Source organism: Stegostoma tigrinum, chromosome 36 (assembly GCF_030684315.1).
Source record: "Stegostoma tigrinum isolate sSteTig4 chromosome 36, sSteTig4.hap1, whole genome shotgun sequence".
In the NCBI taxonomy this organism is placed as follows: Eukaryota; Metazoa; Chordata; class Chondrichthyes; order Orectolobiformes; family Stegostomatidae; genus Stegostoma; species Stegostoma tigrinum.
In genome coordinates this window covers 4,039,892-4,065,779 of record NC_081389.1, presented here as the reverse complement: position 1 = coordinate 4,065,779, position 25,888 = coordinate 4,039,892, and the positions used below count along the sequence as shown (strand labels likewise).

Sequence of the window (25,888 nt, the reverse complement as noted above, 5' to 3'; positions counted from 1 at the left end):
TTCCTCTGTTTCAGATGAGGGCAAGCATACTTGTGGTGATCAGAAGTTGACTTTATTTTTACTCTCGCTAGAATGATTTCCCGTTGTCACCACACACCATCCCTATTATTAGGATGGGAAATGACTTGCTTTGAGGCTCTGTATTAGTAACTGCTGACCAACAAGGAGGATATTGAGGAAGCTTGGAAGCCCCACTTTTAAAATGCTGAATGATGTTAAGGCTTAACTTGATGGAGCAGAGCCATGTGAACTATATTATAGATACATGTGATTGGGACTGCACATGCGAAGAAAAAGTGGGCAGCAGCTATTCTGCAGGAATGGCATTAAATACTAGAGCTAAGGAGAAAGATCCAGGGATATTTATACCATCACAGAACAAAAATCAATGGAGTAAACCCTTTGAATTGTCAACCTGAAACAGTGTAAGTTTAGCAAACGTCGTAGGTGCATTGTGCAGCATTGGATCATGTTACTATTGTACAGAAGTGAACATGAGACTTGCATCTAGTTTTGGATACTTAACTTCAAGGAATAGAAGTCACCTCTCTGACATTTGATTCTCTCATCCTAGTCCCACCGGCTGTGGAAGTGTCATTCTTGGGCATTTAGGTTGACCATCTTCTCTTGCAAAAAACTTGCATTTCTGTCTCATCCTTTCCGGCTTCCATGTGTTCCAAACTGCTTCCTATCCAGTGACATTCTGTCAAAGTGCTGTCACAGTTGTAATATAGGAATCATGGCGGGCAGTTTGGACAGAACAAGGCCCCACAGGCAGTCATGTGATTGTGATCAGACTTTTGATTTTGTCACTTTGGTTGAGGGCTGAATATTGGCCAGCAATCCAAGGAAGATTCCCCTGCTGTTCAAATTCGCACAACATGGATTGTTTATGTCTACTTGGGAGAACAGAGTCAGCCTTCTGCTCTTTTGAAATTCAGTACTGTGAGGTGGGAGTGCAGAAAATAAAACAAGTAATAATCATCCAGTACTGGCCAGACCCTGATACTAGTAGAAGACTGCCTTGACAAAGGAGCAATACTTGAATGTTGGGGATGTATCCAAGCACAATGGTAAGGTCAGGGTAAAGCAACAAACAAAGCACACATGAACCTGAAGCTTCACTTAAATTGCAGAACACACAGGAAGCAGTCAGAGCGAAATCCTGGAAGCAGAACTATCAGCTGTAATCTAAACAGCAGCTTCAATTCACAGGCATCCTGGATAACTTCATATTTATTTTAGTTAAAATTGACTGTTACCTTTATTGGCTTGCCTCTACCACCATCACTGTGCTGACGGGAATGCACCATGCTTCATGTAACGAACAATTCAATTATTTTCAATAGTGTTCTTCGAATATGATCATTTATTAAAAAGTTGAAGCCTCTGAGAGCATTAATGATGATCATGTACACAGTGGAGAGACTGTTGTTTGAATAATACTTGGGCAGCTGCCCAGCACTGAATTTATTGTGGGAGTTTGGGAATGAATGGGCATTGGAGGTTGCGGTGAGCAACTTTGCCTTGAAAACCATGGATTTTTGATTCTGCTAGCTGGCTAATCCTTTGTGCAGGGCTTTTCAGGGTGATCAACACTTTGATTCAGGAGATATCGGTTGTTTTTCTCTAGACAGGAAACTTGCACAAGCTTAGTAGTGTAGATGAGCAGAGATATCTCGGTGTCCATGTACACAGATCCTTGAAAGTTGCCACCCAGGTTGACAGGGCTGTTAAGAAGGCATACAGTGTTTTAGCTTTTATTAATAGAGGGATCGAGTTCCGGAACCAAGAGGTTATGCTGCAGCTGTACAAAACTCTGGTGCAGCCGCACTTGGAGTATTGCATACAGTTCTGGTCACTGCATTATAAGAAGGATGTGGAAGCTTTGGAAAGGGTGCAGAGGAGATTTACTGGGATGTTGCCTGGTATGGAGGGAAGGTCTTACGAGGAAAGCCAGAGGAACTTGAGGCTGTTTTCATTAGAGAGAAGAAGGTTGAGAAGTGACCTAATTGAAACATAAAATAATCAGAGGGTCAGATAGGGTGGATAGGGAGAGCCTTTTTCCTAGGATGGTGACGGCGAGCACGAGGGTGCATAGCTTTAAATTGAGGGGTGAAAGATATAGGACACATGTCAGAGGTAGTTTCTTTACTCAGAGAGTAGTAAGGGAATGGAACGCTTTGCCTGCAGCGGTAGTAGATTCACCAACTTTCGGTACATTTAAGTCGTCATTGTATAAGCATATGCACGTACATGGAATAGTGTAGGTTAGATGGGCTTGAGATCGGTATGACAGGTCAGCACAACATCGAGGGCCGAAGGGCCGGTACTGTGCTGTTCCTACGTTCTATGTTCCTAGAGCCAGCAAATTATTGATTTCAGCTATAGACATAGAGCATTCACAACAGTCTAGCTGGCAGCTGATGCCATCGGTGTGGTGTAGCTTGAAATGCTAACTATTGAAAAGCCCAACGGATGATTTTTATAGTTTTTAATTTACTTAAGGTTACTTAGATTGAAGTTATTGTTGAATTTCTTTGTGAATTTCAGATATGCTGAGAATGCAGTTTTGATGCAGTCTGTTACGTACCCAGAAAGCCTTGTATGAAATTATATTCATATTATTTACATCTTGTTTTTTATTCACTCTTCGGATGTAAGTGTTGCTAGCAATGCCAACATTTACTGTTCTGTCCCAAGTTGTCGTTGAGAAGGCAATGCTGTACTGTCACCTTGAACTATTTGATTGATACACTGTGGTGATGGGAAGGGAGTTCCAGGATTTTGGCCTGGTGACACTGGAGGAATGATGGTAGGTTGCCAAGTCAGTGCCTAGTGAGTGGTTTGGATGAGTTCTTACAGCTGGTGGCATTCCCATGTACCGGCAGCATTTGGAAATTGTGACTGAAGAGGCTTTAGTGTGCTACTGCAGTGCATCTTTTAGGACACACTTGGTTAAAACGCAACATGCGCCGTGACTTTATTTTCATTTCAGTCATCCACAGATGGTTGTCAATCTGCTGATCTGCCAAATGGTTGAGGGAAAATTGTTCAGGTGTATGCTGATTACTGCAAAAAACGTTTAGAGTGTTTGTATTACATGAGCAAAGGCTGTACAATGGAAAGGGACTTGTATTCCCAAAGTGCAATAGTCTGTGTGCTTTCACTGGTGTGCAAGAGGCTCCCTTTGACATTCAACGTAGGCTGATCTTTCTTTGTTGATCATTGTCTTTGAAATACAAGAATCTGTCATGCAAACTCTTGTCAAGTGTCCACATGAAGGTGCCACCTTAAACAGTGCAGTTCTCTCTGTGTGTATCACTGAACCGTCAGCGTAAATGACCTGCTTAGGCTCTGATGTGAAAATTAAATTCAGTGTTGTCCTCTCATAACTGGCCTGAGAGGAAGAAAAAAAATGATCAGCTCAGCCATTCATTGCACAGTGAGAAATTTGAAGTGCTGTAATGAATGCCAGTCTATGTTCCTGATGCTTATCAGATGAATTCTACTGAAGTGTGTCCATGCAAAGTGTTGAATAGGATTTTACTGAACTTGCCCCCCTCCCCCCAGCTTAAACCAAATATCTGATAGCATTCCCTGCCTCAGCTCACACTCAGCCACTTGTTTGAGTTGCTTGAGTGCTCTTGTCATCTTTGGAACTGTTTCCAAGTGTGTATCGATACACCAGGAAAGATGGTTTCAGAGGGTCTGATCTTCAGCTCCTAGCAGGAAGTGGTTTGTTCGGGTGGCTTAAGGTGACAGCCACAGACCACCTACAAAACTTGCGATAGAGACAATGAAACAAATGCTGGCATAGCTGCTGTTTGTGGCAGAGGAGTCTGTTGGTTATTGCCTAAATTTCTTCAGGGTGAAATGTCTCCATGCCTGTAAAATAACTGACTGGAAGAGAAGTGCTGAGCAGTTGAGTTGAATATGTGAGGGTAGTCACTCAGTTCCTAACAATCTCTATTCCCTTTATCTCCTCTTGCTGACCTGCATTAGGTTCCAATTAGGCAAAGTCTTTCTCATCCTTGTTTTCAATCCCTCCTTGGCCTTCCCTCTCCCTATCTCTATAATTTCTTTCAACTGAAAAACCATGCAAGATATCTGTATTCCGCTAATTCTGACAGTCTTTTAATTGGTTAACCACTGGTGGCTGTGTGTTCAGTTGGTAGGCCCTGAACTCTAAAGAAGCCTCCTTGTATCTTGTTTTGCTCTTTTCCACTAAAACACACTTTAAAGCATATACCCCTGAAGCTATTGACCATCTGACTTAATGTCCTTATATGACTTTTATACATTGTTTGATATTGCTCCTGCAAAATGCCTTATTTTATGTTTAAGTTTCAGTATAAATATTACTTTTTCTCTCCCCCAGGTTTGATCTTTAAACTGTATTGAGTTGCTAGATCAGTTTGGAACTATAATCAATATTGTGTGCACTGGATTAGGAGCTGAAAACCTAAAAGGGAATGTTCTGTTTATTATTAATCAGTGACGTCAGCTGGTGGGACAGTGATGAACATATTTGACTTAAAGTCCCTCTGAGACTGGGTAACTAGCCAACCCAACACTTGCTGCTAAGGCTTATGAATGATAGTTGAATTTCGTCCTGGGGATAACCTGGAACTGCACCCACATAGAGACAGTCCATTCAGGATTGGAAGAACATTAAACCACATCGTTGCTGTTAATTATGAAAGTGTGTGTGCAGTGGTAAGAAGGTGTGTGCCTTGGTGTCCTCGACTGTACACATGTACAACAGTTCTGATGGAAAGTCATTAACCTGTAATGTTACCTCCTTCCGATGATGCTGCTAGATCTGAATATTTCCAGCATTTTCTGTTTTTATTTCAGCATTCATGGTTTTTTTGTACCTTGGTTGCATATGTTTCTGTGCAGTTAACATTTTGAAGAACTTCTGCAAACTAAGCCAGTGCTTGGTAAACATTTTGCCACCATGACCGCATTTTAAGGCTTGAAAATTGCGATGGTTCATCAGTCAGATGGGGAATTGGGGGTAAGTCCTGCTGTGAGCCTGGGCAGAGAGGCAGATTGTTTAATCTTAGTGATTCATCAGCTTTTGTTGGAGCATGATTCAGGTCCCAAAGCTTGTTCACTTAGGCTGTGCGTTCCATTAAAAGATGTATCAGGATTTAAAGGGATCTTCCATCTGTTGAGGCTTGGTCAGAGCTCTGTGGCAGCCATTGCTGCTTCTGAGCATGTACCCATTTGCTTATCTTGCAACTCCATTTGGTGTCATGATCCATAGTTTGGAGGCTGTGGCCTCCATGCCACTTTGATAGCCCCTACATCATGCACTTTTATTTCCACAGTTACTTTTGACATAGCACTTTGTGAAATGATGAAGAGGCCAGCTTGGCAACTTGCTCTGCGGCCCTTTAACAGTCTCGATGTAACCATCTACTCGATTGCAATAACTTAATTTGGATCTTTTCTTACTGTCACTGTTGACAAAGAAATGCTTATGCACCTCCCAATGAATAGCTCAGAAGAATCACCTCTATTCTCATCATTTTGTGTTTGTGATGGGGTCTGGTTCCCCAGATCCTTAGCAGTTGACCATATACCTCCGAACTGAGCTGAGGAAGTGAGTTGAATTTCCAACTGTTCAGTGACCAGGACAGATGGCATTGCCAGCTCACCTCTTTACCCCATCCAGTCGCCAATTACACTGAGTATGGAATTGTTGAAGTTTGTAGCTCATTGGGTACTTAACTAGAGAAATCCACAAATGCATTCACGTATCCTGCTTTCTCTCCACCGTCCTGTGACATTTTCAACTTAAGATGTTAAACCAAGTAAGGGTTTATTCCTTGATGACTGCTTTGAACCAAAACATTACGTAGTCAGTGACCCTGATGGAATTGCCTTCCCCTGTAGTGTCATGTGTTCCCAAAGGAAGAGATTAGGTGGGACTACGTGGTAAGCCTTTTGACCAGCATAATGCCTGGTGCTAGAGATTGATGGGGTACCAGTTTTCTCCCTAAGTCACTTAGCTTTTAGTGCTGTGGTTTTATTTCACTGCATATTACCGAAGCCTGGCAGCCTGTTGTGAACAGCTGTAACCCACTGCAGCACACTGAAAGAGATTTTGCGCAGGATCATGTATTGCTCAAAGTGTACACTTCGTATGAGTGTGCTACTGAAAGTGATTTGTAGCTTTGGATTCAATATATTGACTTGGCAATGGTCAAGGGTCAGCACAGGAGAGACATGGTTATGAATTATATTGATTATTGGTTATTGATTATGAATAATATTGGCTGATTTCCGGAACGCTTTGGCAGATTGCTTTTCACAGCAGGTCATTGCACAACTGTGAATGTAATGAGATTTGCCTTCATTCCAAATCAGATTGAAGCAATTTATTTGGAAAACATTGAATTTCTGTCTGGCTTGGCTGAGTGCCAGTAGGGAGGTTACAGAGATTTTTTTGAAAAATTAACACGACTAAGATGTCACTTATTTATTTAGGTAGGTTCTAGACACCAAGCTGTGCGGCAACGTTTTTGTTGTTAAATTTATAGTAGTTGATTTTAGAACCTGTTTTATTGAGCTGCTCTTCCATTAACACCGGCCGTGCTGCTGTCATTCAGAAACAGGGGCTCCATGCATTTGCTGCAGATGTAACATCCCACAATGATTAATAACATTGCTGCAAATTGCTATAGTCCACACCCACACATCTCCATGATCCTTCAGCCACAGATGTTTTTGTTAGATTGCTCAATGGCATGCTGTAAAGGTCACAGTTGCATCTCACTATAGCACACTGTTGGAGAGGTTTAGCGTAGGAGCATGCACTACTTTCTGAGACTTGTATGGTGAACCTGTCTTACATAGTAGTGTTCTGCAGTGTTTCATATTGCTTTTCTTCCTGTCCATTGTGTAGAGGAGATTTATGACTGTGTTGCCAGGCATGTGAGGAAAGAGTGGATTGACTTGGGGCTATTTTCTTTGGAACAGAGAAGGCTGAGGAGAGACTAAACTGAGGTGTATAAAATTGAGGATCCTGAATTGTGTGGATAGAAAGCACCAATCCCCTTAGTCGAGTGCTCAACAATTAGGTATAGGTTAAGGAGTCCCTGGTTAAAGACTATTTGATTAAATTTGTTATTTTCAGAAGTGATACCACAACTTTAAGTGAGGCCTAAAGACGGTAGGAGTCTGGAACTCTACTTTAAACTGTGGTAGAGACAGAAATCCTCATCATACAGTGTCTTTGGATCTGCTCTTGCAGTGCTCTGGAGCAAAAGGTGCAATGAGGGATTGGAATGAATAAGTTTTGTTCACCCAGACCGGTCACGATGGGCCAAATAGCCACCTTCTAACCTGTACATTGCTTTGATTCCCTTTTTGTACCTGCCAATCTCTTCCTTTATGTTGCTCCTTAAATTGTGTTACTTCGTCCAAGCTTTTGGTGTCCGGTCCTATATAAATGACTTGGATGTGAATGCAGGAGGTATGGTTAGTAAGTTTTCAGATGACACCAAAATTGGAGGTGTGGTGGAAAGCAAAGAAGGTTACTTCAGAGTGCAACAGAACCTTGATCAGATGGGCCAATGGGGTGAGTTCTGAGGAAGGGTGACTGGACATGAAACGTTAAATCTGATTTTTTTCTTCACAGATGTTGCTAGACCTGGTGAGCTTTTCCAGCAACTTTGTTTTTGTTGAGGATTTATACACTGGCTGGTAACATCTTAGGGAGTGTTGCTGAGCAAAGAGACCTTGGAGTGCAGGTTCATAGTTCCTTGAAAGCGGAGTTGCAGGTAGATAGGATAGTGAAGAAGGCACTTGGTATGCTTGTCTTGGTTAGTCAGTGCATTGAGTATAGGTGTTGGGAGGTCATGTTGCACTGTTTAGAACATTGTTAGGCTACTTTTGGAATGATACGATTCAATTCTAGTCTCCTCCTTAGAAGAAGGATGTTGTGAAACTTGAAAGTGTGCAGAAAAGATTTACAAGGATGTTGCCAGGATTGGAGGGTTTGACATATAGGGAGAGGCTGAATAAGATGGGGCTGTTTTGCCTGGAGTGTCACAGGCTGAGGGATGACATTATAGAAGTGAGTTGACATGGTCTTTTCCCCAGGGTATAGGAATCCAAGACTAGAGGGCATAGGTTTAAGGTGAGAGGGGAAAGATTTCAGAGGGGCTTAATGGGCAACGTTGTAATGTAGAGGCTTGCATGTGTATGGAATGAGCTGCCAGAGGAATAGGAAGGGTTTAGAGGGTTATGTGTCAAATGCTGGCAAATGGGACTGAATATCTGGTTGGCATGGACAAGTTGGGCCAAAGGGCCTGTTTCCATGCTGCAAAACTCTCTAACTGTGTCTCCAATGCGATTAAGTGCTGCAATTTGATGATATGCCTATGGAGCTACATGGGACATTTTGCTGTAAGCTGTTTTATCAGGTTTACTATTTTGAGTGAATGTTGCAGGAATGAATTTTGACCACAGTTTATTGTGTGTTTTATGCTACCTATGGCTTCCCGATGTATTTTGCCCTGTTCAAGGTACTATATAAAAGAAAGTTGTTGATCATTGCACATGACTGTTGCATGCACCTGGGCACCATAGTTTCTGTGAGTTGCATCTATGCCTGACATGTTTGTCAGGATAGTGTGCACATCTGCCCTATGTGCTTGTTAAATTTATATTTTTACATCCAGTTTTGGGAGGAAATTCAGAGATGTAACATCTTAAATTTGCACTTCCTGCAACCACTTAGGTGGTTTCAGTGGTTTTGTGAAATATAGTTAGCCGTTTTAACACTAAACGTGGCTTGGCATGTTTCTCTGTAGCCGTTTCCCCAAGATTACATTAAGAAAAATTGTGTAATGGTGTGGTGCTCAGAGGTGGGCAAACCTTGATTACCAGCATCACCAAGCTTTGGTGTGAGTCTGAAACTAGATTCCCAAAAGCAGCAACTCTGCTGAAGAAACAGCCTTCCAATTTCTGAAATAATTGTATTTGATATGCTCATGACTTGGTTGCCCAATACCGTGTTCTCTGTGCAGATAGATGAAAATCTGCTTCACTGGGTGACTGCAGAGTCACACTGAATCCTGAAAAGCTATTTTCAGCAAAGTCAAAGAACATACACTTTATTTGACAATAAAGCCCCAAAACAAAGTTCAAATTCTGCAGCTATATAGCATAGAAAAAGAAAAGATGGATTTTGGGAGTACAGGGTGTAGAGCTGGATGAACACAGTGGGCCAAGCAGCATCAGAGGAGCTGGATAGCTGACGCTTTGGGCCTAGACCCTTCTGAAGAAGGGTCTAGACCTGAAACATCAGCTTTCCTGCTCCTCTAATGCTGCTTGGCCTGCTATGTTCATCCAGCTCTACACCTTGTTATCTCTGATGGTCAACTGGGACTGCTGATTCCTCTCAGCAAAGTCATAATTGTTTTTTGCTGCATTATCTTGAATTAAGTAAATTATTACTGACTTGTACCTCAATCCCATTACGCCACCTTAGCTGTATAGCATTGGTTTGATGAAAATCTAGCAATTTGGTTCAGGGAAGTTGGTAAGATAAGTTTTCTCAAAGACTTCTGGATATATCAGAGGATGGATTACAGAAGTACCTGGAGAAAAATATATATGCATATGTATGGTATTGTGGAAAAGAATATTTGAGAAAATGGGACATGCCAGGTGACTCAGCATCCAGCCCGCTCACTTGTTATGTCTCTAAATCGGGATTGTGATGTCAGTTTTGATCACAGGTTAGAGGTCTGATCTTTGCTTTTACCAGTGTTGGAAGTTTTCTGAGAACTTGCAGCATCTTTGTTTGTTTAAGTCTTCTCACAGTTAGATTACAGAAGTAAATTGGGGTGGAGACAAGTTTGAGTTATATAAACCAGAATTTTGACATCTGGTTTACATTCGAGAAATTTCCAGACAGGCCACTTAGAAATCTAAATGTTTTGTCCAAAGCCAATATACATACATATATACCACAAATGAATCTCTCAGTGTTTTAACAATTAGTGCAGCCAGGGGTTTCTAATATAAGACAACATTCCAAGCCTCTAAAAGGCATTCCAAGTTAAAATCAAGTGTCTGGGAACCTTCTAAGTAAGTAAATAGAAACAGTTGTTAATTGGTGTTAGTTACGAACTGGGCCAGTGGGTGAGATTTAATGTTTAAACTAAGCTAGGTGGTGCTCTCCCAATATTTGTTCATTATCCACCACAGGCAGACTTGCAGGAACTGGAGAATGCCACTCGGTTTCCTAACCTTGCTCTGCCATTTGGTTAGATCATGGCTGATGTGGACCCAACTACATTTCTCTGCCTATGCATTCCGCAATCCATTTACCCAGCAAAATGTTATCCGTACCAATCTAGAAAGCTCCAATTGCCCCTAGCATCCACAGAGGAAGCTGTTTCACCTTATAGTGAATTATAGGCAAATGAAATTTAATGTGAAGTGTGAGGTGATTTGTTTTGATAGGGCAAGGAAGACAATATAACGTAAAGGTATAGTTTTTAATGGGTTGCAGGAATAGAGACTATGTTTGCACATCATTGAAAGTGGTCGGATAATTTTGGAAAGGCACGATTAAAGCATACGGTATCCTGGGGTTTCCGGGTTGGGGGTTTCACAATGCAAAAGAAAGCAAGTTATGACAAACATGTATGAAACTGGTTTGGCCACAAGTAGACTATTGTGTCCAAATCTGGATTTCCTACTTTAAGAAGGATACAAAGATCTTTGAAAGGATGAAGTAAAGATTCAGAAAAATGGCTTCAGGGTGAAGAACTTCAGTGATATGGAAAGATTGGAGAAGCTTTGTTTTTCATTTGGAGAAGAGATGTGATAAGATTTAATTAGATTGTGTTCAAAATCATTAGGCGTCTCGACAGAGCACACAGAGAGAAAATAAATGCATTAAATTTAATTCGCTGCTTCTCTGCCTGTTACACCAATCTGAGTCATTTTGAAGTTTTCCACCATTTGCCTCACAAAGTACAATACTTCCAAAGTTGGTGTCATTTGCAAATTGCCCTGTTCACCCAAGTCTTTGTCCAGGAAAAGCAGGAATTCTAACACTACCCCTGGGGAATGCAGCCGTAAGCTACCTTCTAGCCTCAAAAGCATTTGTACACCACCACTGTCTGCTTCCTGCTGCTTAAAAATTTGTAGCCATTCAGTTACTGTCACTTTTGTTTCATGGGCTATACTTCTGCCAACTGACTTGTTGGTCCATTTTATCAGTTGTCTTTGGGAGGCTCATGTATGGTACATCAACTGCATTACCCTTATCAACTTATTCTGTCTTGTCTTCAGAATGCCCAAACACAATTTGCCCATGACAAATCTGTGCTGACCCAGATTAATTTGCATTTGTCCAAATGACATTTAATTTTGTCCCAGATTATAGTTTCTAATATCTTTCTGAATGCTGCAGTGAACTTGGAACAAAAACACAGGTTGCTGGAAAAGCTCTGTAAATCTGGCAGCATCTGCGACGAAAAATCAGAGTTAACATAATGGATCTGGTGACCCTTCCTCAGTTAACTGATTTTTTTTGACAGATGCTGCTAGACCTGCAGAACTTTTCCAGCAACCTGTGTTTTTGTTCCTGATTTACAGCATCCACAGTTCTTTCAGTTTTTACTGTAGTGGACGTGTTGGCCTGTAGTTACTGAATTTGTCTTTACACCTTTATCAAGACAGATTTGGCACCTGCAGTTTTGTAATCTTCTAGTTCCACCCGTGTATCCAAAGGGGATAAAAACATAAAAAAAAATTGGCCCATCGAACCCATTCCACCATTCAACAGGATTGTGAGAATCCTCTGTCTCAATGCCATATTCCTGTACTTTTCCCATACCCTTTTCGATCTTTAGCTTCTAAAAATTTATCTGTTTCTTTCTTACTCAGCCTTTACGTCCACAGCCATCTGCGGTAGAGAATTCCATAGGTTCACCACCGCCTGAGTGAAGAATGTCTCCTCATCTCAGTTCACACGGCTGAGGCCATAACCCCTTGTTCTGGACCCCAAGACCCAGGGAAACTTTCATTATCCCATGCATCCAGTCTGTCCAACTCTGTCAGAATTTTTGTTTCAGTGAGACCCCCTCTTATTCTTTGAAACTCTTGTGAATTCAGGCCTAGTTGACTCACCCTCTCCTTGTAAGACAAACCTGCTGTCTGAGGAATCAGTCTCATTGCTGTACCCCTTGTATAGTAAGTATATATTTTCCTCGTTAAGGGGAGTAAAACTACACATGATGCTTCAGATGTGGTCTCATCGAGGCTCAGTGAATCTGCAGCAAGACTTTCCTTGCTCCTGGACTTAAACCCTCCTGCACTGAAGGCTAATGTACCATTTACCTTCCTATCTACTTAATTTCTACAAGCAGTGTACAGAGATATCCACGTCCCCTTGTACCCCTTTCCCAGTCTATCACCATTTAAATAATGCTCTGTCGTTCTGCTTTTCCTACTAAGGTGGACAGCTTCACATTTATTCACATTACATTGTGTTTGCCTACTCACTTAACTTGTCTAAATCACCCTGCAACATCTTTACTTGCTTCTTGCCACTCACACTCCCATTTACTTTTGTACCTTCAGCAAATGTGGAAATACTACGTTTGATTCCCTCATCAAAACATTCATAAATGTTGTGAAGAGCTGGTGTCCAAGCTAATCACTGTAGTACCCCACTTGTCTCTGCTTTCCAGTTCACACAAAAGACCCATTTATTCTGTTTCATTTTCTATCTGCTTCCCAATCCTCAATCTATGTCAGTATATTCTCACCAATCCTACATGCTCTGATTTTGCTCAAAAACCTCTTGTGTAAAAACATTTTCAAAAACTACCTGAAAATCCAAATACACGACATCCACTTGTTCTCCCCTATCTCCCATTCTCAAAAATCTTGTTGGTTTGACAAACACACTTCCCCTTCCATCAAATGATATTGATCTTGTGTCATATTGTTGCTTATTCACCATATCCTTCACTATACACTCCAGATTTTTGCCTGCTGCTGATGTTGACTAACCAGTCTGTAGCACAGATCTGCTTCCCCCTTTGTTTAAGAAGCAGGACTATGTTTGTCACCCTCCTATCTACCAAAGCTTTTGCAGAATCTGTAGAATTTTGAGATATGACAACCAATGCACCCAATATTTCCATGACCATCTCCTTTTGTACTATTGAATGTAGATGTGGGTCCTGGGAGTTCTTCAGTCCCAATAATTTCTCCAGCACTTTTTTTTGTTATTACTAACTTCCTTCGATTCCTCCTTCCCAATAGACATTAGTTTTCTGGCCCTTCTCTGCAGACAAAACAAGAGTAGTTGTTTAATTGCTCTGCCACTTTTGCCCTTCATTATCAATTTTTCTGTTCTGTACTGTAAAGGGGGAGGGACACCTACATTTACCTTCACTAATTTTTCTGTACAACTTTTTCTGACAGCATTACATGGTTCTACTTTGGATCTGGTACTGTCGTTAATTTATTTTGTTAAACAAGGTTAGGCCACTTTTCCTGTTGTGCCCCTTTGCCTGAAAGAAATGTGTAACTGCTGCAGTGCAAGCATTCGTTCTTTAAATAGTAACGCTATCTACGCCATGTCTTTTCATGAAGTTACGTAGTCTATCCTAGCCAACCACCCCATATCTTCATTGTTTTTCTTTGTATAGGTTTAGGACAATAGTTTTGGACTGGAGTACTTGACTTTATCCCAGAGAAGAACTCCATCATGCTATGATTACTTTTGCAAAAGGATTTCTCATAACAAGATCATTAATCAACACCTTCTCATTGTATACCGCCAAATCTAAGAGAGGCTGCTCTCGAGTTGGTGCCTCCAACCCATTTTGTACATGTCAGGAATTTTTCTGCTACAGTGTTATTGCTAATGTGGATTGCTCAGTCTATATGTAGCTTATCATCTTCAAAATGATAATCCTCTAGTATACCTTTATTTCATGCATCTTTAAGTTCCTGCAAAAATGCTACCCCTTGCCTTACTTCTACTGGTTGGCGGCTTATAGCCAACCCCCAACGTTTTTTGTCCATTGTTGCTCCTTCACTTCACCCGGTCTGATCCCACAATTAGGTTTCCAGTGCCACTACCATTTCTCACTATTGTGCTGATTTAATCTTTTACTAACAACATCCACTCAACTTTCTTTTCCACTTTTCCTATCCCTTCCTAAAGATTGAATAACATTGAATGTTCAGTTCCCAGCTATGTCTCGGTAATCACTATCGTATCCATTTTGCAACTGTTTGGATTATTAATCTATCTAATCGTGAATTCATTGTGCATAATACATTTGGACTTGTGTAAAATTGTCAAAAGGACATTTTTGCACTCTAGCCCTATTAGTTGCTGACCTTCAGTTCTTCTAGTTTTCATCTTTGCTTTTTACTTTTCTGCCTTTCATTTCCATCTTTGTTTCTATCACTAAGTTTCCCATCTCTCTGCGCCACTAGTTTAAGCCTTCCACCATTGTGCTAGTGAACACTCCTGCAAAAATATTGGCCCTAACCCTGTAACCCGTCCATTTTGTACAGGTCCCATCTTCTCTGGAATAAAACAACTGCAGAAGTTGGAGATCTGAAACAAACAAAAACAGAAGTTGCTGAAGAAACTCAGTAAGCCTGGCAGTGCCTGTGGAGAGAAAACAGGGTTCACATTTTGAATCCTGTGACCTGTCTTCAGAGCTTCCGCAGAATCAGAGGAATGCCTAAATCCCTCTTTCCTGTACATAGAACATCGAACTAGGCAGCACAGGATTGGGCCCTTCGGCCCACAATTTTGTGCTGAACATGATGCCAAATTAAACAAAGCCCTTCTGCCTGCACTTGATCCATATCCCTCCATTTCCTGCATACTCATGTGCTGATCTAAAAGTCCCTTAAACACCCCTATCGTATCTGCCTCCACCACCACCCCTCGCAGTGTGTTCCACACTCCTACCATTCTCCATGTAAACAACTTGCAGCTCACATCTCCTTTGAACTTTTCCCCCTCTCACGTTAAATGTATGTCCCATAGTTTTAGACACTTTAATTCTGGGACAAAGATTCTGACCATCAACCCTATCTATGCATCTTGTAATTTTATGGACTTCCACCAAGTCTCCTCTCAGCCTCCGCTGCTCCAGAGAAAACAACCGATTTTTCTTGCCTCTCCTTCAAGTTCATATCCTCTGATCCAGGCAGCATTCCTGGTAAACCTCTTCTGCACTCTCTTCAAAGCTTCCTTATCCTTGGCGACCGGAATTGAACACAATACTCTTAGTGTGGCCGAGCTAACATCTTGTAAATCTGCAAAATGACGTCCTGACTCTTGTACTCAATTCCCCAACCAATAAAGGCAAGCATGCCATACGCAGCCTTTACCACCCGATCTACTCGTGTAGCCACTTGCAGAGAGCTACGGACTTGAACCCCAAGATCCCTCGACGAATCAGTGCTGCTCAGAGTCCTGCCGTTAACTGTATACTTTATCTTTACATTTGTTCTCCCAGAGTGTAGCACATCACACTTACATGGATTAAACTCCATCTGCCATTTCTCCACCCATATCTGCAATTGATCTATATCCCGTTGTATCTTTTGAGAAACTTCTACATTATCCACAATTCCCCTGATCTTTGTATCACCTGCAAACTTACTTACCCAGCCATCTACATTTTCATCCAAGTCGTTTATATATATCACAATCATCCGAGGTCCAAGTACGGATCCCTGTAGATCACCACTAGTCACAGACCTCCAGCCTGAAAAACACCCTTCCACCACTACCCTCAGCCTTCTATGGACAAGGAAATTCTGAATCTTGGAAATTCCATCCTGTAACCCTCACACCTCTCTCTTCCTTTTCTTAAAATCTACCATTTCATCCTCAAATACCATTTGTTTAATGTATAATGGAATGTGGGTTGCCTTTGAAGAGGGAAAGTGGGTTCTCCTTGAAGAGGGAAGCTTGCTCAGTCATTTCAGAGGGCAGTTAAGTGGGTCTGGAGTCACAGATAAGCTGGAGCAGGTAAGGATGGCAAATTTCCTTCCCATTACAACATTCCCCAATGGGTGTCAAGGCCATCAGTACTGAGACCAGACGTTTTATGTTCCAGATTTATTGAATTCAAATTCCACCAGATCCCCTGTGATTTGAAATCATGTTCCGGGAGCATTAGCCTCGACCTCTGGATGACTAGTGGCGTCACATTACCATTACAAGCCCATGTTACTCTATGTCAGTTCTTTCATGGTATCATCGCTGTAAAGCACCTTTGGACATTACACTACAGTTAAAGGTGCTTGCGATGTCTCTGCAACTTGTCAGTATTGTGGTGTACCACCTTTTAGAGTGAATGGGAATACGCAGTAACACATAGAAGAATAATCCAATCTATAGTACACTTTCCCATAAACTTCTTGCAGGAGGTTAAGTTTCAGTTTTTACAGGAGCATGGACGTGCCTCGAAGCTGACTTGGCTTTGAGCAGGGGATTGGGAACTAACTGAATTGTAACACCAGCGACTGTGCCTTGAAATAGACCAGCATGTTTTTGGGGAAATAGCCCTTTTGTAAATGCTAGCTCTGACCAGGGGAAGTTAAAATGTTGCCGTATCTGTCCCGGATGATTGCAACATTAGACAATCAGTACATTGTTTCTTCCAATACCCTGTATTGACTTCCTCCAAATTTCCAAAAAAAAAAAATTTTTTGGATCTCTTCCAAGGAAATCCTTTTCAAGTTTATACGGGCACCTGCTAGTTTCATAGTCTGACAATGCTGATGCTCTGGAATGACCAGTATTCTTGTATTCACAATCAGTTGTTAAGTACAAATGCTTTACTGGAGTTGAAGCACTGTTAGCTGCTTGGGCTTTTTCCAGTACAGTGTAGAGTTTACTTTGAACCGGTGTGCATGATCATTAGCTTAGATTCAGAATTATTGTGGTGCAGAAGCAGGACATTTGACCCATTCAATTCATGCCAGCTCTGTGGAATAATCCAGCTGGTTAATCGTATTATGTTACTGGAGTCCCAAAAATTTACTTCTATCAAGTACACATCCAGTTTCCCTTTTTAAGCCATTTAATCATTTTCACTTCGGTCGCTCAAATGTAGCAAGTTCCAGATCGCTAGAATTCATTGTGTAAGAACGGTTTTGATCACATCCCCACATCCACCAAATATCTTGTGTTCAAGTCTTTAAATCTGTGCCCCATGTTCTTGTTTTACAGCTAACGGAGGTTTATATTTATCAACCTGTCATAATCCTGCACACTTCTTGTCCAATGTGATTTGTTCAAGGAGAACAACTCCAGATTCCCCAGCCTAAACCTGTATCATCCCTCAACTGGTTGTTGTAAATTTGAGCAGCTGCGATGATAGTAGCATACTGTTAGTCTCCAGGCGCCAGAGAGGTACTAGAAATGTGAGGTATTGTATGTGAGTATACTTTAAACTGGCTACCTGAATCCAAGATAGAATGAAGTTTGGAAGTCTGAAGGATAGATAATTAACATTTCTGCTTGCAAACGAAGTCCATGTGATTCATGTTACCATGGAGCCTCGGACTTTTGAGTGTGGAAGAATCCTCAGTAAGAAATTTTCGGATTGGGGTCTGGGCTTTCCACATATATCACTTGAACCCTTACAAGCTTAGCAAAGTTAGCAAGAATCTAACAGAGAGCAATGAGATAGATACAGCAATGTGGGCGAGAGCTCTATTGCTCTAATTAAAGAACGCTGTCATTAAAAACACTGATACTATAATTAAAGGAACCAACTTTGTGTGAGCTTAACCAAGACTGCTGAGTCAAAGAGAAGACCCTCTTGGGTAAACATCACTATGGAAGTCAGTTTGGTGCTGGGAGTAATCTGCCTGAAAAACAACAATGCAGGCTCTCAAAAGTTGAGAACAGCTTCGGACAATGCAGTATACATTTCAGGGACTGAACTGTGTTTTGCTGGTGATTTTTGGCTCTTCTGAGTTTGAATTGGAAACATTTCTGTACTTTGTGTCCAGTATTGGGATCAATCTGTGCTATCACTTTCTGTTAATGTTCATAAAATTTCCCACAATATGGAAGCAGGCCATTCAGCCCAACGTGTCCATACCAACTCTTTGAAGAATATTACACCCCTGTACCCTGACCTTATAACTCTGCATCTCCCATGGCTAGTCCACCTAACTTACACATCCCTGAACACTACGGGCAATTTAGCATGGCCAGTCCACCTAATCTGCACATCTTTGGACTGTGGGAAGAAACTGGAGCACCCGGAGGAAACCCACGCAGACATGGGGAGAACGTGCACCTTCCACACAGACAGTCATTCGAGGCTGGAATTGAACCCGGGTCCCTTGCACTGTGAGCAAACATTGCTAACCACTGACACAGGGTTCCACCTCGTGTTGATGGAGCAATTCTCCTTCCTAACTGTCTCTTCTGATCCATTTTTCAAGAACGACTTGAGTATCACTTTCTTCTCTTGAATTTTCAAACTCAGTTCCTGATGGAGACTTACAGATCCTGGTTGAATTCTGACATCTCATCCAAACATAGACAGATTGGTGTCGGAAGGGATTGGGGGTCAGCAATGTGTTTCAGCTGTGGATTGACTTCTTGTCCGATTTGATATGGCTGAGTTAAATTTTTGATAGACAGAAGTGTCATGTATCATGGATGATGGGCTAGAGGCAGACTTGAGACAACAATTGGATCAACTTTAATGCCACTGAATGGCAGAGCAAACCTGAAGCATTGATTGGCCTTTCCCTGCCAGTTAGTTCCATCATTATTTCTTGATGTGTGGATGCACTTCACTGGTTAGCGTCAGCCTGTGGCCAGGGATGGTTTCTTCCCAGGAAGCAAGATACTTGGACTTATCATAACTAAGATCTACAGAAGTTTTATAAACAACTTGCCTTTATATAACATAGAAAACAGACCTGGCCTGACTTGCCAGGTAATTAAACCAGTAGTTACCAACCCACAATTTTCAGAAGAATTCCTTAGATTATGTTGTTAAAGGACCTGAACAGAGAGCAATTTTTCAGCATAGCAACCCTCTTGGGACTATGCCAAAATGGAACTTGCCTACTTTAATTTTAAAAGATGCACATTGTGCTTGAAATAGTTTAAAAGGAATGTGTATTTTACTGAAAGAGACTGACTGTGAGAACACAGTAACAGCAGCACAAGTTTGAGAAACTCTGATTGCTTTTCGAGTATTTTTGATGGTTATTCAATTGGTGCCTTCTTTTTAACAGGGAGCACAACTGACTGTGAAATAATTGTGTTTCCCAGTATAATAAAAATATTAGTCTGATGCTTAAATTAGTCAAGACAGTGAGCGAGCTGCTCTAAGTGGAAAAACTTCATTGTTTTGGACAGTGCATTGAAGTAGGAGCTAGGAGGCTATGTTGCGCCTATGCAGAACTTTGGTTAGGCCCCTTTTGGAATACTCCATTCAGTTGTGGCCTCCCTGCTATGGGAAGGATGTTAAACTTGAAAGGGTACAGAAAAGATTTACAAGGTTGTTGCCAGGTTTGGAGGGTTTGAGCTATAGGGAGAGGCTGAATAGGCTGGGGCTATTTTCCCTGGAGCTTCAGAGGCTGAGGGGTGACCTTATAGAGGTTTACAAAATCATGAGGGCATGGATAAGGTGAATAACTAAGGTCTTTTCCCTGGGATAGGGGAATCCAAAACTAGAAGGTATAGATTTAAGGTGAGAGGGGAAAGATTTAAAAGGCATCTAAGGAGGAACTTTTTCAAGCAGAAGGTGATGTGTGTATGGAATGAACTGCCAGTGGACGTGGATAGAGGCTGGTACAATTACAGCATTTAAATGGCATCTTGATGGGTACATGAATAGATAGGGTGTAGAGGGATATGGGCCAATTGCTAGCAAATGGGACTAGATTTACTTCGGATATTTGTTGGCATGTGTGAGTTGGGCCGAAGGGTCTGTTTCCCTGCTGTACAACTCTATAATCTATCTTTAAGTTTGAGTTAGCTGATTTCATCCAATGTGGTGGCAGGGAGATAATGTTTGAATACTAAACCAGGGTTCCTGCCCTGATTATACATTCTGTGATATGTATGAACCTCTGGTGAATTAGATGTGATTGTGCTATTTCCTGCGTTAAATATTTTGCAGAATCTCTCAATCACACTTGGCTACTTGAATCATTTGGACGGTACTCAGCCAGGAACTGATAGTTTGCAGTGTGGGTGGGAAGGTTTTGAAGTCAGTGATCATATGTTCTTACTAAGACTTGAAGCTTGTAACATTTTTTATGCAACCTGAAAGATCTATTGAATTTTGTTCTGTGCTCATCAAGATGAGAGATGTTAGAGCTGCAGAGTTATGCCCTCTGGTCCTAGACTGTCCCACAAAGGAAGTAACAATCCTGCAAAAACCCTGTCAAGATCTCTAAGAATCTCATACATTTCAGTAAACCTCTCATTCTCCTATATTTTAATGGATCTAGGCATAATCTACTCAACCTCTCCTCATGAGATGGTCCTTGCCTATATGGCATCAGCCAAGTGAGCTTGCTGTGGACTGTTTCCAATGACAGTGGACCATTCCTTAGATAAGTGGCCCAAAAGCTATTTGTAGAATTCCAGTTGTGATCTGACTAGGTCTCGTAGTTTTAGCAAAATCTCCCCAATTTTGCTCACCATTCCTTTTGAAGTAAGCACCAACTTTCCATTCACTTTCCCTATTACCCACTGTACTTGAATGCTAGCTTTTTATGACTCATGGTTGAAAACTTTTAAATCCCTCTATTCTGTAACTTTCTGCAGTCTTTCTTTGATGAAATAATATTTAGTTCTCTATTCTTGCAGGTGGAAAGCAAGCAGACTTTATTATCAGATTGATAGTCAAAAGGAAAGACTTGTTTCTCCCACAGCTCCAGCAATTTTGTAATCAGTGAATGACGCCTGTACTCTTTTAATATCCCTATCATGTTAAGTCCAGGGTTGGAGTCAGGAATGTTGTGGAATTTCAATTCCTAGAGACTCCTCAACAATGCAGGGTGCAAACAATCTTAAGTCTGTGTCTTTGAGCCTGAGTTGGCTGTCTCAGGGCAAGTGGAGCAGTGATGTAGCTCATTCTTCAAATGTTTCTGTAAACATCTTCATGAGGGATTTGATTTTGACTGAAACTATTCCGCAACGGAAGGCCAATTGTGAATGTGAGGAAATCTTCCTAACTTCTGTATTGAGACTTCATTGTCTTAATATTGTAGCTGCAAGGCTGCCTGTTATGAAGCTGTCATAGATATTTAAATATTTATTTCTCACCAGGGTGTGCTAATATGTAGGTAGTTATTTTGTTTGCGGCTTGTTGAAGCCTTGGAGTCTAAGCTGGCATGAAAGTGGCATTTAAAGTATGTATGAAAGAGAGATTACTCGTGATTAATGCTTGTTCAACTTTTGTTTCCCAGCAGATGGACTCCCCTGCCTCCACACCAGCCCCTCCACCCCTTCATCTTCTGCCTCCAGTCAGTAGTGGAGTTGCGTCCCCCGTGGAGCAGATCATGGTCCGGACCCGCTCAATTGCAGTCAATACCTGTGATGTTGGACTCGCAACAGAGCCTGAATGCCTAGGCCCCTGTGAGCCAGGGACAAGTGTCAATCTCGAAGGTATTGTCTGGCAGGAAACGGAAGATGGTAAGGAAATAACATATATGCATTTTCCTGGCATTTAGAGCTTTTGCTGCATTGAAAGAACCTGTCATTTTTATTCTGAGGAAGTGCAGGCAAATGATATTAATTCAAGTCAATTTGGAAAACTGGTGCAGACATCATGGGCCAAATGGCCTTCCTCGCCATAACAATTATCTGATTCTGTAATGACTGATCCTGGAATATGTGACACATGAACAAGAAACAAGAGTAGGCCACTCGGCCCTTTGATCCTACCAATAAGGTCAGGGCTGATATGATTTTAACCTTAATTCTACATTCCTGCATACTCCAGATAATTTTGGTAATCAAGGGTCTATCAGCCTCTGCCTTGAAAATAATTAAAGATTGCGCAGCCACTGCTTTTTGAAGACAGGGAATTCCTTAGATTTCAGTCCTTAGATTTTTTTTTTAATCCCTCATCTGACAGAAATAGGCGTACCGGTATTTTTTTAGCAATGACCAATAGTTCTAGGTTCCCCCACAAGAGGCTTTCCATATCCACACCATCCAGTCCTTTCAGGATCTTGTGTGTTTCAAGTAAGACACCTAGGACTCGTCTAAACTCCAGGGGACACAGGCCAAGCCTTTCTTTATAAGGAAGTTGGCTCATTCCAGGTATTAGTTTCCTAAACCTTCTCTCAACTGCTTTCAACATGTTAACATTATTTGGTAAGTACAGTACTGGGTACTGTACATAATAATCCAGATATGGTCTCACCAATGCCCTGTATAACTGAAGCATAGCCTCCATACTTTTGCATTCATTTTCTCTCACAATAAAAGATGACATTCGATTAGCTTTCCTGATTACTGTGATGTGCCTGCATACAAACTAACTGCAATTTACGCACTAGATCACTCAAATCCCTGCATCTCAGAGCTCTAAAACCTTCTCACCATTTAGATAGTATGCTTCATTTTTATCCCCTCTGCCAAAATTGACAGTTATAATCCATTTGCTGGAACCTTGCCACTTAAGCTACCTGTAACTCTTTGTAGACTCCTTATTTCCTCTTCACAGATCACTTTTCCACCTATCTTTGTTTCATCAACAAACTTCCCTTCATCCAAATCATTTTTATAAATTATAAACTGTTGGGGCCCCTGAACTGACTCCAGTGGCACATCCTCCTAGCCTGAAGAAACATCCTATCCCTCCTCACTGCTTCCCGTTAGCCAGAAATCTTGTATCCATTCTAGTATGTTACCACTGGGCCATCAGTAGACTATTAATCTGGAGACCCAGGTAATGATCCAGGAATCTGGGTTTGAATCCTGCTATGACAGATCATGGAATTTGAATTCAATTTTTAAAAGAATGGAATTAAATGTTTAATGATTACCATAAAACCGTTATCAATTGTCAGGTAAAACCCATTTTGGAGAAGGAAACTATCATCTTTGCCTGGTTTGGCCCACACGTGACTCCAGTCCCAAACATGGGGGTTGATTCTCAGCACCCACTGAGCAATTAGGAATGGGCAATGTATGCTGTCCTAGCCAGCAATGCCCAAATCCCGTGAATTAATTTAAAAAAAAATTTACCCCAACATGAGCTTTTATTTTCTGCAATAATCTTTGCTGTGGCACATTATCAAATACATTCTGGAAATCGAAGTAAAGTACATCTTTTGGTTTGCCTGTACCTATTTCTTAAAAGAACTCCAATAAATTAGTAAAATCTCGTTCCCCTTTGACAAACTCATCTTGGCTCTGCCTGAATAGCTTGAACTTATCCAAATGTGCTATTCTAACATCTTTAATAATAGCATCTTACATTTTCCCTATGACAGATGTTAAGCCAACTAGCCTGTAGGTTCCTGATTTCTGCCTCCTTTTTTTGAATAAGAGAGTTAGCTATTTCTAATCTAAAGGAATATTCCCTGAATCCAATGAGTTTAGGAAAATTTAAAATGAGCACTTCAACTATCTCACTAACTACTCCTTAGGGATGAAATTGTCAATCTTGCAATTCCAACAATTTTCTCAGTACTGCTTCACATGTACTAGTATTTTTTTCAGGTACCTCTGTCCCTTTCAATTCCTGATGTACAGCTATTTCTAGTGTAGTGGAGACTGATGTAAAATATCCCGCCATTGATATATCTTCTCTTCACCTTCCATTAGTAATCCCCAGCTCATTTTCAGTAGGGCCCAGAACTGACTTTGTTAACTCTCTTTTTGTTTTTAAATGTCTGAAGAAACGTTTCCTATCTATTTTGATATTTTTGGAGTAACTTTCCCTTATGCTCTAATTTTTCTCTCCTTATTAATCTTTAATGCCTTGCTCCCTTTTACATTCTGTCCAGACTCCTGACCTGTCATCTATCTTCATGCAAATGTGACTTTTGTTTGAGATCTATGGCCTTTTTTTAGTTAATCTCAAAAGTCAAGTCTTCCATTAAAATTTTCCTTATCTATTAAACAGTATCTATTCTGTGCATTTTGGAATATCCCGTTGAATGTTTGCCATTGCGTTTCTATTACCCTTGTTTAAGTTTAAAATATTCTTGGACCCACACTTTTCTCCCTTAAACGTGTGTAAAATTCAATCATGTTATGATCACTGTTACTCTGGGGTGATTTCAGTGTAATGTCACCAATTAATCCTACATCATTGATCAAAACCAGGTCTAGTGTATCTCTGATGAAGGGTCTAGGCCCGAAACGTCAGCTTTTGTGCTCCTGAGATGCTGCTTGGCCTGCTGTGTTCATCCAGCCTCACATTTTATTATCTTGGAATCTCCAGCATCTGCAGTTCCCATTATCTCTAGTGTATCTTTTTCTGGTTGGTGCCATAGCGTGTTGATCAAAGAAATTGTACCAAAAGCATTCATTGAATTCCTCATCTAGACGACTTTTCCCTGTCTGATTTTCCAGTCTATGTGTATATTAAAATCCCTATAATTGTTGTCATCTTCTGACAAGTTCCCATTATTTCTTCCTGACCTATCACATGGTTATTGTTCACATACCTGCACACAACTCCCAGAAGTGACCTTCTGCCTTTGTCATTTTTCATCTCTGCTCAGGCTACATCTGTATCCTGGTTTTCCCTGGTTAACCCTCTCTATTGTGTGAAAAATGATCTAATCTACCCTTTCCTAGCTTCCTTCTTAAAAGTCTCAGACCCTTAAATATTCAGATCCCAATCTAGGTCATCCTGCAGACATGTCTTAGTAATGGCCACTTAGATTGTACTTATTTATCTCAATTTCCGCTACCAGTTCATCTGTTTTATTTGGAATAATACATGCGTTCAAGTGATGATCTGGTGGGGACCACAGCCAAGCAGATTGTGGCTTGCAAATATTTTAAGAAAAATATTTGGTAGTTAACTGTATTGCATCGTTGAAAATTTAGCAGCTTGATATCCAAGCTTGTCTGATCAATATTAAATTGCAGATCCATACACTGCACCCTTTTGGTTGTTATATTTTGGACGTTGCCCATTATTAGAATGGTCATTTGGAATATGGTCTCTAAAAAGCCAGACTATACTGTTTTGGATTTCATAAAATCAGGTAAACTCATATTTGTATTTCTTGTTCATGTCCTTTACCTGAAGATGTTGACTGTTCCTTCAGTTGAAAAGCAACATAGTTGGGCCATGTTTATAATGTATATCGTCAACAATGTACATGTAGGTATTTTCTCGTCAACCTGTTCAGACATGTTATTACACACCTGTGGAGAAGGTGGGACTTGAACCCAGGTTTCCTGGCTCTCTCACTACCACTGTGCCACAAAAAGCGCACGCACATTTTGAAAAGTGAGAAGTTGCAGGAGCACATGAGGGTTGTGCATGTATGGCATAGCCAGCGAAATGTAGGCAGTATTAGTGTGTAGCATTGCAGGCATGTTGTTCAGGTGGAGCTTGAACCTTGTTGCCTACCATTTGGTGTGAAGGATAAGCTTTAGTGCAAACCACCTGATGGAAGTAAACGTTAAAACCTACAGTAGTCAGTGTGTTATGTTTGAAAGATGAAGAAAGCTTGCAGTCTTTTTTTATAGCCATGTAAGTACTTTGTTGAAATGTAGTTCCTGTTATGTGGAAAACATGTGCAAAGGAAGATCCCAGTAAAAATAAAGTGATAAGCGTTCCGATGAAAGACCATTGTCCTCAAACATTAACTCTGGTTCCTTTGCAGATGTTGC

The 25,888-nt window shown here is 41.0% G+C and overlaps 1 protein-coding gene across 5 annotated transcripts in view; it reads left to right on the top strand.

Moving 5' to 3' along the window:
* Positions 1-25,888, top strand: part of LOC125446724 (zinc finger protein 609-like) — a 263,833-nt gene that overhangs the window by 130,797 nt on the left and 107,148 nt on the right. For 3 of the 5 annotated variants that reach the window (XM_059640201.1, XM_048520478.2, XM_048520479.2), the window contains exon 3: positions 21,487-21,712. In XM_059640201.1, the coding sequence (XP_059496184.1) occupies positions 21,487-21,712 (226 nt within the window). The remainder of the gene's footprint in view (positions 1-21,486; positions 21,713-25,888) is intronic. The other 2 variants (XM_048520481.2, XM_048520480.2) reach the window with 1 other exon arrangement.